The sequence below is a fragment of the Boleophthalmus pectinirostris genome, unplaced genomic scaffold, assembly GCF_026225935.1.
Source record: "Boleophthalmus pectinirostris isolate CB_2022bp ecotype Guang Dong unplaced genomic scaffold, ASM2622593v1 HiC_scaffold_6, whole genome shotgun sequence".
Lineage (NCBI taxonomy): Eukaryota > Metazoa > Chordata > Actinopteri > Gobiiformes > Gobiidae > Boleophthalmus > Boleophthalmus pectinirostris.
The window spans coordinates 2,769,095-2,784,700 of record NW_026571447.1 but is presented as its reverse complement, the minus strand read 5'-3'; the positions used below and the strand labels follow the sequence as shown (position 1 = coordinate 2,784,700).

General features: G+C 43.3%; 1 protein-coding gene and 1 pseudogene across 4 annotated transcripts in view; both read right to left on the bottom strand.

Moving 5' to 3' along the window:
• Positions 1–2,867: 2,867 nt before the first annotated feature.
• Positions 2,868–5,196, bottom strand: LOC110161302 (tripartite motif-containing protein 16-like; annotated as a pseudogene).
• A 1,781-nt stretch (positions 5,197–6,977) lies between these two features.
• fli1rs (Fli-1 proto-oncogene, ETS transcription factor-related sequence) overlaps positions 6,978–15,606 on the bottom strand; it is a 61,574-nt gene continuing 52,945 nt past the window's right edge. For 2 of the 4 annotated variants that reach the window (XM_055163293.1, XM_055163295.1), the window contains exons 8-10: positions 15,502–15,549; positions 13,828–14,087; positions 6,979–10,297 (exon numbers count right to left, since the gene is read on the bottom strand). In XM_055163293.1, coding sequence (XP_055019268.1) covers positions 10,040–10,297; positions 13,828–14,087; positions 15,502–15,549 — 566 coding nt within the window. In that variant the 3' untranslated portion in view covers positions 6,979–10,039. Of the gene's footprint in view, positions 10,298–13,827; positions 14,088–15,501; positions 15,550–15,606 lie in introns of all 4 variants that reach the window. The other 2 variants (XM_055163296.1, XM_055163294.1) reach the window with 2 other exon arrangements.

The following is a 15,606-nucleotide window of genomic DNA, read 5'->3' as shown; positions in this document are numbered from 1 at the left end:
AATTGGCCTACCTTCACTGTCCAACAGGGTCCGCCAAGGTAGCATTTTAGGACCTATTTTATTGAATTTATACATCAATGATCTTCCTAAAATGTGTCCAGATGTCAATGTCCAGCTGTGTGCTGATGATGCTGTGATTTTTACACATGCCAAAACTGTACAAGAAGCTTCAGAAACGTTCACATCAGCCATGACTCATGTCCAAAAGTGAGTCAAGAACTCATGTTTGCAACTCAACATCAAGAAAACTGTCTGCATGATGTTCAGTAAAAAAACAATTGATCTACAGCGGACCAGTGTCTTTGTGGACAGGGTGGAACTCAACCTCGTCAAAGAGTTTAAATACCTGGGACTGACGCTGGACCCCACATTGACATTTAAGAAACACATGAAGCGCCTCACAAAAACTGTTCATTTTAACTTAGTGAATTTTAGACAATTCTGTATAGAATAAACACATGGTCACTCACTGCTGGCACAAAACTCAAACCCATCGAATCACTTTTTAAAAAGCCATAAAAATACTGGAAAAGAAACTGATCTCATTTCACCACTGCACTGTTTTAGATAAGTACAATCTGCTTCATTTGAATCATTTTGATGATTTTAAATATGGATGTTTTATCTATTAAGTTTTGCATGGACTTGCGCCTCCTCCGTTACAGGATTTTATTAAAGTAAAGACCGTCAGTGGAAACTAGGGCCACAGTCCGGGGAAACTGTGAGCTCCACACAGACGCTCCACATTCAGACAATGTGTGTCTCAGACAGAGGCACAACATTTTGGAACAGTCTGTCACTATCAAAAAGAGAAACTCCAACACTTGAAACTTTCAAGTCCTACTTGAAACAGTGGCTAAAGGAAAACCAGACTTGTGGCACACTTTTAGTGTATATCTGTCACTTGTTTTTGTTTTTTTCTGTTAAGTTTGTGGTGTTACCTGCCGAGGGCCGACAGATGGAAATGAGCATTCTTGCTATAATCTGTCATATTGACACTGCAGTGTTGTAGATGTTCATTAATATGCCCTGTCCCTATTCAATAAATAAATAAATAAATAAAAAGCAGAAGTGAACAGAGTCTGAGGAAGAGTTGGATCAGGGAAGTTCACCAGAGTTAAACCTACTTTGTCCAATTTTAATAAAACTTGGGATATGGGTAAATCACAGCCAGAAAAGACTCAATTTAAAAGTTTAGTTTGATTGGAGAAACTGTTTCTGAGATATCACAATTTCATTTCCACTTTTTTGTGTGGTCACAGAATTTCAAATTACATTTACTCAACAACTCCTGGTCCAATATTAAAAACCAAGGAATCTCTGGAAAGAGGAAATCAGAATGAATCCAAATCTGTCATTTGTTTTTGCATTTGAAACCCCTCCAGATGTTTCATATGTTGTAGTAGATGTAGAGGGCCACATTTTTTCTGTTGGTGTCATTGAGGTCAGGCGTGTCCTTTATTGTCAATTTCAAGGTCAAAATATAGGTCAAAAGGTCAATTCATCTCAAAAGTTCTCAAATGCAAAAATAAAAGTCAGATTTGGATTCATTGTGATTTCTCCTTCAGTTAATCATGAGTGAACCTTTACAAGTCATTTGATCCTGTTTTGTAAAGCACAGACAAGTCTCTCTTTACAAGAACATATTACATCCATGCAGTGTTGGAGGAACAGATTACATGTACCAGACTTATGTAATCAGAGTACTAATTATGAGGAACTGTATTCAGTTACAGTTACTGTTTTAATGAGTGGTAATTGGATTACAGTTACTTTGTTGAACTAAATGGATTACACAGAGGTATTTTCTAAACCAGGATTAAACCAGGACTAAACCAGGTCTAAACTAGGTCTAAACCAGGACTAAACCAGGACTAAACCAGGTCTAAACCAGGACTAAACCAGGACTAAACCAGGAACTAAACCAAGGACTAAACCAGGACTAAACCAGGATTAAACCAGGACTAAACCAGGACTAAACCAGGTCTAAACCAGGACTAAACCAGGATTAAAACAGGACTAAACCAGGACTAAACCAGGACTAAACTAGGACTAAACCAGGACTAAAACAAGATTTCACAGGACTAAACCAGGACTAAATTATGACTAATCCAGGACTAAACCAGGTCTAAACCAGGTCTAAACCAGGACTAAACCAGGTCTAAACCAGGTCTAAACCAGAACTAAACCAGGACTAAACCAGGTCTAAACCAGGTCTAAAACTGGGAAATAACCCAATGAAGAAGTGAGTCACTAATCATTAGTTGAGTATGTGGGTTAAGACTTTGATACATTTGGGTGGAAAATAACACTTTTACATATGAATAGTTGATGAGTAGTAATGAATTAGTAATGATTTACTAATGATGACTAAAGACATTAAATAATGTATTTACTAATCATTAAATCAGGTGAAAAAATGAAGAGGTTAGTGTGTACAAATGATGAACCAATGTGTTAAATAATGTTTAACAAATGGCTGTAAGATGGACTTCTTCACCATGGACAAAACATGAACAGAAACATCTAGAAATGATGAACTGATGAAAAGTAAATAAGAGTTAACTGTTTACTAATGATTAACAAATGTATTAAGCACAAGTTAAATAAGTCTAAATTAAACATGAACATAAATATCTATAAATGATGAACTGATGAGAAATAATTCAGAGTTAACAGTTTACTAATGATTAACAAATGTGTTAAATCATGCTTAATAAATGCTTAATAAGGAGGAGTTGTTATTATAAAGTGCTACCAGAAAGTGTTTTCTAGTGAATGTTCTTTTGTCCTGAATTGATATGTTCATGTTTGTGCTCCACACCTCGAGCAAATGAACACATGAAATGAAATGAAGAAAACACACATTTTTCACCTTTTCTTTACAATTGTGTACATTTATGACATGATCATTGTTTTTGGATCCCATTAGCTGTCACTACAAAAATACTAATACAAAAACTATTTCCATGATACATTTCAAATAGTACATCCCTGAGACCTGTCCCAAATCCAGTTTCAGTCCTGGTTTAGTTCTGGTTCAGAATGGTTCCACAGATGGGCCTCCAGGTTGTGACTGTTCAGGAGGTGATTTCAGTTTAAGATTGGCCTGTCCCAAATTTGAAGTGTGATATAGAAAATACAGACAATAAACCATAATATTGAAACTCATTTATGCCACCAACACAATAAACCTAAAGCAGGATTATCCCCAAATCTATTCTAAATGTAGAATATAGTCAAATATTGTAATATTGTTTGTATCTATAATCAGTCGTGGAAGTTACTTGTTCCACCATCAACTGCTCCAATTCAATACTACAAAAAATGAACCAAAAGATCAACACTAGCACAAAGAAAAAGTACATGTGATATATACTGAACCCTTAAAAATATTGTTCCATCTTTCAAACATTGAATAATAATTTGAAATGGTATTTATCATGACGGGGATAGTTTAAGGAAAATGTGCTGCAGAAAATAACCCAACGCAGATCCCAGTGTGTAGAGGCTGAGTGAACTGTGTCTGGACTCTGTGGAGGAGCCTCATGGTTTGACCCTGAACACTGTAAAAGGACAGAGCCCCTGCGCTGTGGTCCAGGTAAACCCCGATTCTGGACCCGACTGGACCTGAGATCTTGGACTTGACTTTGTTAAACACAAATGAGTAAGAACCAGAGATGTTACAGTATAAGGCCCAGGATTTATCATTGTTTCCAAACACACAGTTTCTCTCAGTGTCTCTGTAAGCAGCTGCTATTCGAACCAATCCTCGCTCCACTCCAGCTCCCAGTAACAGCGGCCTGTCAGCTCCTCTCCACTCAGGACCTGACACACACTGAATCTGTCTGGATGATCTGGATAATTCTGTTTTTTTCCCACATATTTCACTCTTGTGTTTCCATCAGACAGAGATAGATGTGGTCCTGCTGTGTCTGGGTCCAGGGTGATGTTCCGTGCGTATCTGAGGAAGTCCTCTCTGCAGCTGGGCTCAGGGCTCAGTTCCTCTGGATTTGAACTATGTTCTTCTCCAGAATGAGCTGCAGTTTGTCCCTGAGCGCAGACACAGCTCTGGACACGTCCTCAAAGTCCCTCCTTGGTCCGGTCTGGATCCTGGACTCTGTGCGCTGTGTGTCTGTGTCCAGAGGGGGGCAGCGCAGTATAAACTGGTTATGATCCTGGGTGAGGGCCAGTGTGTCCAGCTCAGAGAGGCTCCTCTTCAGCTCACTCACGTCCTGCTGCAGTTGGTCCTGGAGCTCTTGGACGGGGCTCAGTTGGGTCTGCTCCTGGGAGCGGATCTGCTGCTCCACTTCAGAACGTCTTTTCTCCAGGAGAAGGGCCATCTGTGTGAAGCTGTCCCCGCTGTGCTGCAGCGCTCTCTGGGCAGAGCGGCTGATGTTCTGCGCCTCCTGTTGGAGCCTCTTCAGGTCTGTCTCTTTGTGCTGGAGGCTCTGGAGCAGCAGGGTCCTCTTGGCCGGCAGCTGTGCCTGCCTCTGGGCCCTCTCTGAGGCAGAGGACACGGTGTGGTGGGTCTTGTGGTGCTCCATGCAGCAGACCACACACAGGAGCTGCCCGTCGGTGCGGCAGAACATCTTCTTCACCTCGTTGTGCTCGGAGCACAGGTTCTCCTGGAGGTGGTGTGAGGGCTCCACCAGCTGGTGTCTCTGTAGCGCTGCGGCGTCGTGATGAGGCTGTAGGTGCTTCTCACAGTAAGAGGCCACACACTGCAGACAGGAGCGCAGCGCCTTCAGCTTCCTCCCAGTGCACACGTCACAGCTCACATCTCCAGGAGCGGCGTAGCAGCGGTCAGCAGGGGGCGCTGTGAGCCCGCTCCTCCTCAGCTCCTCCACTAAACCTGCTAACATGATGTTTTTGCCCGGGACAGGCCTGGGGCTGAAGTTGTGCCTGCACTGAGGGCAGCTGTAGACCGGCCTCTCTGTCTCCTCTCTGTCCCAGTGACTGTGGATGCAGCTGCTGCAGTAGCTGTGTCCACAGGGAATAGTGACCGGCTCCTTCAGTTCCTCCAAACACACGGAGCAGCTCAGAGCCGCCGGGTTCACTGTGCTCTGCGCCATTTGTGCCTCTGAGAGAAACACTCCCTTCCTCATATCAAACTCAGAGAGTGTACAGTGTGATCACACTCACACGTGACTGAGGAGGGAGAGGCTCATGGACAAACAGGTTTTTGGTTTAGACTTGGTTTAGTCTCAGTTTATTCCTCCTCCAGTGGGGTGTTCCAGGTCTGCACTGGTTGGTACACTGTTAATCAGGGGTGTTTCAGTCTTGATTTAGTTCTGGTTTAGTCCCGATTTAGTCCTGGTTTAGTCCCGGTTTAGTTCTGGTTTAGTCCTGGTTTAGTTCTGGTTTAGTCCTGGTTTAGTTCTGGTTTAGTCCTGGTTTAGCCCTGGTTTAGTCCTGGTTTAGTTCTGGTTTAGTCCTGGTTTAGTCCTGGTTTAGCCCTGGTTTAGTCCTGGTTTAGCCCTGGTTTAGTCCTGGTTTAGACCTGGTTTAGCCCTGGTTTAGTTCTGGTTTAGTCCTGGTTCAGTCCTGGTTTAGACCTGGTTCAGTCCTGGTTTAGTCCTGGTTTAGTCCTGGTTTAGTCCTGGTTTAGTGCAGTATTTGAGTTCTTGGACATGTTTGGGTCATAAAAATCGACTCTTTAAGCCACTGGTTTGGTTCATCTTTTATTAACATAAACATTGTGGTTAAATGCTACATGGAAAATTCTGTACATTTCTTTTTTTACAAAGTCACGTCTAACTCAAAGATGACTACATTTCCAAACCATACACAATACATACATCAACAACCGTATTTCATTTTCAACTCACTTTTGAGTTCTTCTTTTATCAAAACATTTTACTTACAAACACAAACTTGGTTTCACAAAATAAAACTACAGTATATACGATTTGAAAAGGCACATTTGAAGACGACTTTAATGCCCTGTTCTAATGATTTCTACATTTATATCCAGAAAAATGGGCTGACAGTGGCTCAGTGGTTCGAGCACTGAAGGGACGGGACAATTAGACCTGGACATAAACTTGAACTAAAAATAAAAGGATTTGAAACAAGTGACATTATGGAGTGGATCCAGTCTGCCGTCAAAACCTGTCACTTTTCACTCTCTTCCTCAACTTTCTGACACAAACTAAAGCCCTATTCACACGGGATTAGCATTACCTGTGGACCTTTGGTGAATTGTAATCATTTCCGAGGATTCCTGAGATCTTAATCCTGTGCAAAAGCTCCATGTCTGTAATTTGTAAAGTAAAAATTACACCGCAAATGACCAAATATATTTGACCAAACACAGACGTGTGGTGATAATACTAGTCCTGTGTGAATCTGCATGTCAGTGTTTGTTGTGGTAACTGTGTCTTTTCTGTCTCTTTCTCTTGAAGATGGAGGCTGCGGGAAAAATTTAGATTAGAAGATTTGAGCTTTTTAGGGGCAAATTCTAATACGGCCCCATACACACAGTGTTGGAGGAACAGATTACATGTACCAGAGTTATGTAATCAGAGTACAAATTATGAGTAACTATTCAGTTACAGTTACTGTTTCAGTGAGTGGTAATTGGATTACAGTTACTTTGCTGAAATAAATGGATTACACAGACGTATTTTCCTGTTTGTTTGTTTTTTTCTGTAATTCCACTCATTGCCAGACACTAAACCAGGTCTAAACCAGGTCTAAACCAGGTCTAAACCAGGTCTAAAACCAGGTCTAAACCAGGTCTAAACCAGGTCTAAACCAGGTCTAAACCAGGTCTAAACCAGGTCTAAACCAGGTCTAAACCAGGTCTAAACCAGGTCTAAACCAGGTCTAAACCAGGTCTAAAACCAGGTCTAAACCAGGTCTAAACCAGGTCTAAAACCAGGTCTAAACCAGGTCTAAACCAGGACTAAACCAGGTCTAAACCAGGTCTAAAACCAGGTCTAAAACCAGGACTAAACCAGGTCTAAACCAGGTCTAAACCAGGTCTAAACCAGGTCTAAACCAGGACTAAACCAGGTCTTAAACGGGATTTAACAGGACCATGCTGCGTGGACGTGTCTCCTCCTTTTCTATCAATATTTTTTTTAAATATGGTTCGGTAAAGTTTGGACTTTTCATTTTCTTTTATCAGACAAACTTCTTATGTTACGATTTCCTCGTCTTTGCTTCTCTACAGCAAATCAAGTAATCCAAAGTATTCAGATTACATTACTCACTTTAAGTAATTTAATGGATTATGTTACAAACTACATTTTGGTGTGTGTAATCTGTAATCTGTAGGGGAATACATTTTAAAAGTCACCTTCCCAACACTGAAGACGCACTATTTGTAAACCGATCTGCAGAAACGGGAAGAGGTCCAAGAAGAGAGCCAGTTCTCTCAGGATGACGGCCTGGATGACATGTGTAGCAGCGAGCGCTAATAGATCCATGGGGGCGATCTAATGCCCACGAGATCACTACTGAGAACCGAGGGAGGGGAGCGATCCACGCAACTCCACCCCGTAGACCGACACTGGTTTAGTCCTGGTTAAGTCCTGCTTTAGTCTCACTTCAGTTCTATACCAGTCCTGGATTAGTCTCAGCCCAGTCCTGGTTTAGACCTGGTTTAGACCTAGATTAGTCCTGGTTTAGACCTGGTTTAGTCCTGGTTCAGTCCTGGTCTAGTACGGGTCCAGTCACCTTTAAACTAACTGCCCTTCCTATTTTTATAGCTGATGTGTGGTACGTTTTGGTCCGGTCGTAATATCAGTAAAACAGAGGAATTTACGGACTTTGCTTTTCCCGTGTGAATGTGCTACAAGTAACACAGACGTGGGGCGGTAATTTACAAATGACCACACGTCCCCAGGTTGTACTTATCCCATGTGAACAGGGCTGAAGATCTAAATGGTGTGAAACTGTGATAAACACTTCCCACAGCAGTTCTTCTCCCACCAGATAAAGGATTAAAGCTCCATCTGTAATTCGACTAGTCCCACCAAGCCCAGCTGCATTCTCACATATCACCACTAGATGCTGTCTTTGTTACTGCTGTCCCACAGTGAGCAAGACTTGACCTGACCAAGACCGGAGAGCACGAGGCCAGGTGAGGGGGGAGGGGTCAGGTGAGGGGGGAGGGGTCAGGTGAGTTAAGGGGTGAACAGGTTTCACATCTGTCATCTCGGGGTCTGGTTGTTGACCAGTTTGTGTTGGTCGACTCCTGGTTTTCTGGAGATTATGAGGATTTCTATGGGACAGTAGCACAAATGAGATGTTAGTGAGTGACATTTGGTATTTCTTGGTGTTTCTTTATCACTAAAAAGTCAGATTCAACTCCTGATTCACAAATGTCATCTGTCTTTATAGAAATACAGAGTTTTGTTTTTGCATGAGCTTTGGCCACGCCCCCTTTTTTAGTCGACCAATTCATGGGCAGGACATGTCTTTAGTCCAGGAAGAATGTCTTAAAGGTGCATTGTGTAACTTTTCTGGTGGAGAGTCCGTCAAATTATTTTCTGCATAGAAATGTTATTAGTTTGTCTTGAATGTTTGACAGTGCAGTGGTCCCACGTTTATCGCGGGGGTTATGTTCTAAAAATAACCCATTAACCCACGATTATATCAAAGTTGAACCTGCACCCACCCGTTACCCATCCACGCCCGTGATAAATCACACACAAATTAAAACATTCTGCACACTGAAGCATCCATCAGAATATAAACTGAAAAGTTACGACTTCAAGAATTACAATCACAAAACAAAATGAAACGGTTACGATTTTTTCAGCACGAATACAGACGTAACTCGACTGAAGACTGAAGAAACATTGATCAAGATGATGGAATTTTGCACCGCACACACCACGAACTGAACCAGGACTAACCAGGACTAAACCAGGATTAAAGCAGGATTAAACCAGGACATACTGAACCAGGACTAAACCAGGACTAACTCTCGCGTCAGGCTCGGAGGTGCGTCCGTGTAGACTGTCAGGTGACTGCAGGAGAAAGGACTGGCCGGAGTCCCATGGAGGTAATCGCAGCCGTCCCCCAATCGCGCTTTGCAAACACCCTGCTCCACAAGCTCAAGGTTCTCTCTATTAAGTCCAAGACTAGGCCTGCTTTAGATCTGGTTTAGTCCTGGTTTAGTCCTGACCCGCCTGTGTGTAATCACTTTCAGCTCATAAAATTCCAGATCTTTAAAACCTGTTCGTTTCAACAACTATTTGCTGGGACCCGACCCGGTGCAGGACTCTGCTACAGGTCGTAATTTCTACCTTCCTTCAGCGTGTCCAGAATTTAAACTCTTTGTGCGATGGTTACATCTTCCTCTGCCTTTTGGGGTCAAGCGCAGGAGTCTTTGTCGGTGCAGAACGTTTCGTCGACATTGTGTTTTTTGTCGAGGAGAAACTCGCAAACATCCAGCACTTCAAAATCCCACTGATACAGATCCAACATTTATGTCCATTTGTCAAACTGAACACATTCTGTACTGAACAGGAGACACGGCACAGAGGAGATTGATTGACAATGGTCTACAGTCCCTTAGCCAATCAGGACGCAGGGGGAGGGACATAATCCACATTTATACGAATTTTTAAAAAAAAAGCAAAATTGCACTTAAAAAAAATCTGTGAAACATCGAGGCCGTGAAAGGTGAACCATGTTCTAGTGAGGGACGACTGTATGGCATTAAACCTTTCTATCTTCATGGACACCAAAGCAGACCAAGTTACAGATCAGATCTGTGGAGAGGCGACCCCACTCACAGTCACATTGTCTATTTTTCTAGGTATTTTTGAACTCTACAACCACCTGTAACTGAATAAATGTAAAGTATGTCTGTTTAATGTCACAATGTGGAACATTCCAGGCAGAGCAATGACATCTCCATAGAAACAGAAGAGTTACACAATGCAGCTTTAAGTGGGCTCCAGCCCTAAAACGTACAGATGGTAAGTTGAAGTAAATGAAAGGTGAAAAGCTGTGGTCTGCACTTGAACTCATTGAAACTGTTGTTTGTGCAGGCTGGGCTCCTGAGCAGTCCCTCTCCTCAGTAGTAGGAGCTGAGGTGGGCGTGGGTGCCCGGGTGCCGTGGCATGGGCGTCCCTTGGTACAGCGCGGCGTTGGAGCTCCAGTACGGGGAGGCCGGGCTGAAGAAGCCGCCCGGGGACACGGGCACGGAGGTGGGGTGGGCGGACACGTACGGCCCCTTCGGCTGGTGGCTGTGGAACTGTGGCACGTAGGACATTTCGCTCTGGTACTTCAAGCCTCCCTCTGCTGCATGGCTCTGGTGCGCCGTGGAGATGCCCTGTGAGGTGTAGAGCGGGTTAGGAGGAGGTTTGGACTCAAAAAATATACTCAAATAAAAGTCAAGTAAAAGTATTAAAGTACATTTAATCATGTACTTAAAGAGTAAAAAGTAAAGTCTTATAAGTAAGTCTTTAAATTTCATTTTTGTGTCATTTTTGATACACATTTGTGTTGAATTGTGTGTGTGTGTGTGTATATATATATATATATATATATATATATATATATATATATATATATATATATATATATAATATATAGATAGATAGATAGATATAGATAGATACTGCACCGGCACCAGTTCAAATATCGGTTCAGTCGATATCTTGGTTGGTTCTGTCAATATTTTTGGTATTTTTGAGATACAAAACCAGCTGGAATTGAATCAATGTAAAGTAGAGTTGGTGAATGTCACACTGTGGAGGAGCAGGTGACGGACGCTCACCCTGAAAAGTTACACAATGCACCTTTAAATCCAAGGGGGACAGGGCCTTCTCTGTGGACGCTCTGGAAATTAACAAACACTTCTCTCTCTTCTTTTTGTTTTTTTTGATTCAACAGATTTAAAACCTGCCCTTCACGCCCTCTGCTGGTTGTTTAACAGAACACAGCCTTGACATTAGAAACATTTGGAAGTATAGATGTAGTGACGGTTACTGCTGCTTGGGTCAAGACCAAGACAAAACCAAGATTTTTAAAAAAAAGGTCTCAAGGCCGGTCTCGAGACCAAGACCAAGACCAGTCTGGAATACTACGACACTACTGATTACATCCTGATGTTTGGGATTATAAACCTCGGTCTACAGGAGGGAGTTTGAAGTGTACATACCTGTTCAACAAATCACAGCTACATTTAAACTTGATTTTGTTTTTAATAAGACAGAATAAAATGTAATAAAAAATCACGTCTCTCTTGCATTTAATGAATTTGTTGTGTTTTATTTACAATGTTTATTCTTTCTCTCCACAGATCTGGTTTGTAACTTGGCCCAGCTCCATAGAGACAGATCAATGTAATGACATAATGTGGGACCTTGCAGGGCTTTATTCCACCTTTAATAAAAGCCCAAATCAATTAAACCTAAATGTGATAAGATGAAGATTCAAACAAGCAAACAACAAACTCGATCCAGCAGCTCCCTCTGGTGGACAAACACAGACAATACAACATAGATCAGCGTTCATATGCTGTTGGCTTTTCTTTCTAAACTATCGACGGTGTTTAAGAGACCTAAGAGACCTGCGCTCTCTCTCTCCCGTACAGTTACAGGGTCTGTATAACTCTATGGGAGATCTGGAAAGAAATCTCTTATCGTCACTTCATCCACAAATGTTATTTGTTTATTTGTTTGGGATCGGCTCCACAAATGCCCTTTCATCTGACAACTATCATGTCCTTGGAGTTGAATTTCTATAGCTGCTGTAAGTGAACTAATGCCAGGCTGTGGAACATTCTGGACAAAGCAAAAACATCTTCATGGAGACAAGCAGCTGCTACCCCCCCACCAGAAAAGTTACACAGTGCATCTTTTAAAGGGCTATGTGTATCCTGTGCTCTTACAGATTAAAAAAGGATCATGAGTCTGTGTGTCCAGAGTCTTCACCTGCAGATAGAGACACATCCAAGTTTGTCTCATTCTCACTTTATGGACAAACCTCATGTGAAGCTCAAAACCTCCAGAATTCCCTCCCTGAGCTGCAGAGGCTGCACTAGCACTGACTCTGTGTTGGCTGCAGGAGCTGGGCTTTAGGTACATGTTTACCTCGTATCTGGGGAAGTCATGTCTGTGGAATTTTAAGTGTAATTAGACACTAAATCCACTTTGTTTGCTTCAAAAGTGTGTAGATGTTCTACTGTTGTTAATAGCACTGTCTACTGTCCCTAGTGCTTTTTGTGCAAACTACAGGTACATCTGCAGCTTTCTGGTAAAAAAAACAACAACAAAAAAAAACAACAAAAAAAACACCCAAATTTAAATTTGTGCTGCCTTCAGTGGCCTTTTTAATTTTGGTGTAATTTGGGTGTTTGAGTTTAAAATGTGGAAGCTTTTTCTTCCAGTGTGAAACCTTCACAAAAAGAAATTGCCAAAGAGCCTGAGGGCCTGTTAAAACAACTTCATATTTTATGGGAAGTGTCTTTTGTTTAGACGGTAACACCATTTTTGGGGCTTAAAAACACAAAAATCTGAAACCACCATCCAGAGTGTAAAAGTTGAATCTGCTCCAGTGTAGAGTTTCTGTTTACACTGCCCAAGACGCAAAACTCTGGTCAGATTTGCTCCCCCGCCCCTCCTCCCCCCTTTAATTCTCCAAGCTCCGCCCCTCCTACCCCCTCACTCCCCCTTTAGTCCTCCACCCTCTACCCCTCCTCCCCCCTCACTCTCGCTTTAATCCTCCAAACTCACCCCTCCTCCCCCCTTTTGTCCTCCAGACTCCGCCCCTCCTCCCCCTCGCTCTCCCCTTTAGTCCTCCAGACTCCGCCCCTCCTCCCCCCTCACTCTCCCCTTTAGTCCTCCAGTCCCGCCCTCCTCCCCCCTCACTCTCCCCTTTAGTCCTCCAGACTCCGCCCTCACTCCCCCTTTAGTCCTCCAGACTCCGCCCTCCTCTTCCCCTCTCACTCTCCCCTTTAGTCGTCCAGACTCCGCCCCTCCTCCCCCTTTAGTCCTCCAGACTCCGCCCTCCTCTTCCCCTCTCACTCTCCCTTTAGTTCTCCAGACTCCACCCCTCCTCCCCCTCACTCTCCCCTTTAGTCCTCCAGACTCCCCTCCTCCCCCCTCACTCCCCCTTTAGTCCTCCAGACTCTGCCCCTTCTCCCCCCTTTAGTCCTCCAGACTCCGCCCCTCCTCCCCCTCACTCTCCCTTTAGTCCTCCAGACTCCGTCCCTCCTCTCCCTCGCTCCCTTTTAGTCCTCTAGACTCCGCCCCTCCTCCCCCTCACTCTCCCTTTAGTCCTCCAGACTCCGCCCCTCCTCCTTCTCACTCCCCCTTTAGTCCTCCAGACTCCGCCCCCTCCTCCCCCTTTAGTCCTCCAGACTCCGCCCCCTCCCCCCCTTCACTCCCCCTTTAGTCCTCCAGACTCCGCCCCTCCTCCCCCTCACTCTCCCTTTAGTTCTCCAGACTCCGCCCCTCCTCCCCCTCACTCCCCCTTTAGTCCTCCAGACTCCGCCCCCTCACTCCCCCTTTAGTCCTCCAGACTCCGCCCCTCCTCCCCCTCACTCCCCTTTAGTCCTCCAGACCCGCCCCTCCTCCCCCTCACTCTCCTTTAGTCCTCCAGACTCCGCCCCTCCTCCCCCTCACTCCCCCTTTAGTCCTGCAGACTCCACCCCCTCCTTCCCCTCACTCCCCCTTTAGTCCTCCAGACTCCGCCCCCTCCTCCCCCTCACTCCCCCTTTAGTCCTCCAGACTCCGCCCCTCCTCCCCCTCACTCTCCCTTTAGTCCTCCAGGTTGTGTCCAGTTGAGCAGTTGTGTTTGAAATGTGCTTGTGGGTGGAGTTTGGGTGTTTAGTTGCACCTTCAGTGTGTCTTTTACCTGGAAGTCAAACTTGTAAGCGTATCTCTTGCCGTGCACTTTGGTCATGATGTTCTTGTCGTAGTAGTATCGCAGCGCGCGGCTCAGTTTGTCGTAGTTCATGTTGGGTTTGCTCTTCCTCTCGCCCCAGCGCTTGGCCACCTCGTCCGGGTCCGTCATCTTAAACTCTCCGTTTGTGCCCTCCCACGTGATGATCCCCGAGTTACTGCTGTCAGACAGGAGCTCCAACAGGAACTGCCACAGCTGGATCTGACCCGAGCCTGAGGAGAGGGGAGGAGGGGAGGAGGGGAGGAGGGGGAGGAGGGAGGAAGAGGAGGAAGACAGAGGAGAGAGAAGAGAGAGAGGAAGGAGAGGAGGAAGAAGAGGGGAAGAGATGAGGAGGGGGCAGATGGGGAGGGTAGAGGACAGGGGAGGGGATAGACCCAGAAAGGAGGAGAGGGAAGAGGAGAAATCAAGTTTATGAAATTTAAACTCTACATTTCAAGGTACAACATGTCATTTTGTGGAGGAGGCACGTCACCTCCACGTCACGTGATTCCATGTAGATAAATACATGTGATAACATACTGTGGAATATTCTAGAAATCTGTTCTATATATAGTAACAACTTCCCCATGGGAACAAGCAGGAGGAGGCCCTCCTCCAGGCCACAAACGAGTCAGGTTTGTGGAGATGCAAGCTCACTATCTATGTTTTTCAGAGCAATAAACACAAACATGAAAAACATGTTTTTATTTGAATGCTTCTTTGGCTAAAAAGTTACATACTGTTGCTTTAAGCCATTTGAAAATGTCTGGTTCTTACAGAAATGGGTCTAATGTCCAGCAGAGGGCAGTGGAGTTCTGCACTTAGTGATGTTAGTGACGTTATTCTCTTTGCCCCTCTTTGCATGACAAGTGTTTGGAGTATAGTGCAGTTGGTTAGTACATTTGAAGTATAGTTTATAGTGTTTCATTAGTACATTTGAAGTATACTTTATAGTATTTCGTTAGTACATTTGAAGTATAGTTTATAGTATTTCGTTTGTACATTTGAAGTATAGTTTATAGTATTTCGTTTGTACATTTGAAGTATAGTTTATAGTATTTCGTTAGTACATTTGAAGTATAGTTTATAGTGTTTCATTAGTACATTTCAAGTATACTTTATAGTATTTCGTTAGTACATTTGAAGTATAGTTTATAGTATTTTGTTTGTACATTTGAAGTATAGTTTATAGTATTTCGTTAGTACATTTGAAGTATAGTTTATAGTATTTCGTTAGTACATTTGAAGTATAGTTTATAGTATTTCGTTAGTACATTTGAAGTATAGTTTATAGTATTTCTTTAGTACATTTGAAGTATAGTTTATAGTATTTCTTTAGTACATTTGAAGTATAGTTTATAGTGTTTTGCTAATATATTTGAAGTGTAGTTTCGTTAGTACATTTGAAGTATAGTTTATACTATTTTGTTAGTACATTTGAAGTATATTTTATAGTATTTTGCTAGTATATTTCAAGTATACTTTATAGTATTTTGTTAGTATATTTGAAGTATAGTTTCATTACTATATTTGAAGTATACTTTATCGTGTTTCGTTAGTACATTTGCAAGTATACTTTATAGTTTTTCGTTAGTGCGTGGCTTAGTTTGCTTCTTGACTTGTTTTTAGTTGTTTTTAAACATGTACCTGGATTGGCCAGTCTGCTGCTGAGGGGCCCTAACGTCTGGTATGGATCTGTGGAGAGGGGAGCATTATAAATGACCACGAGGTGAAATGTGTAGATTTAAACTT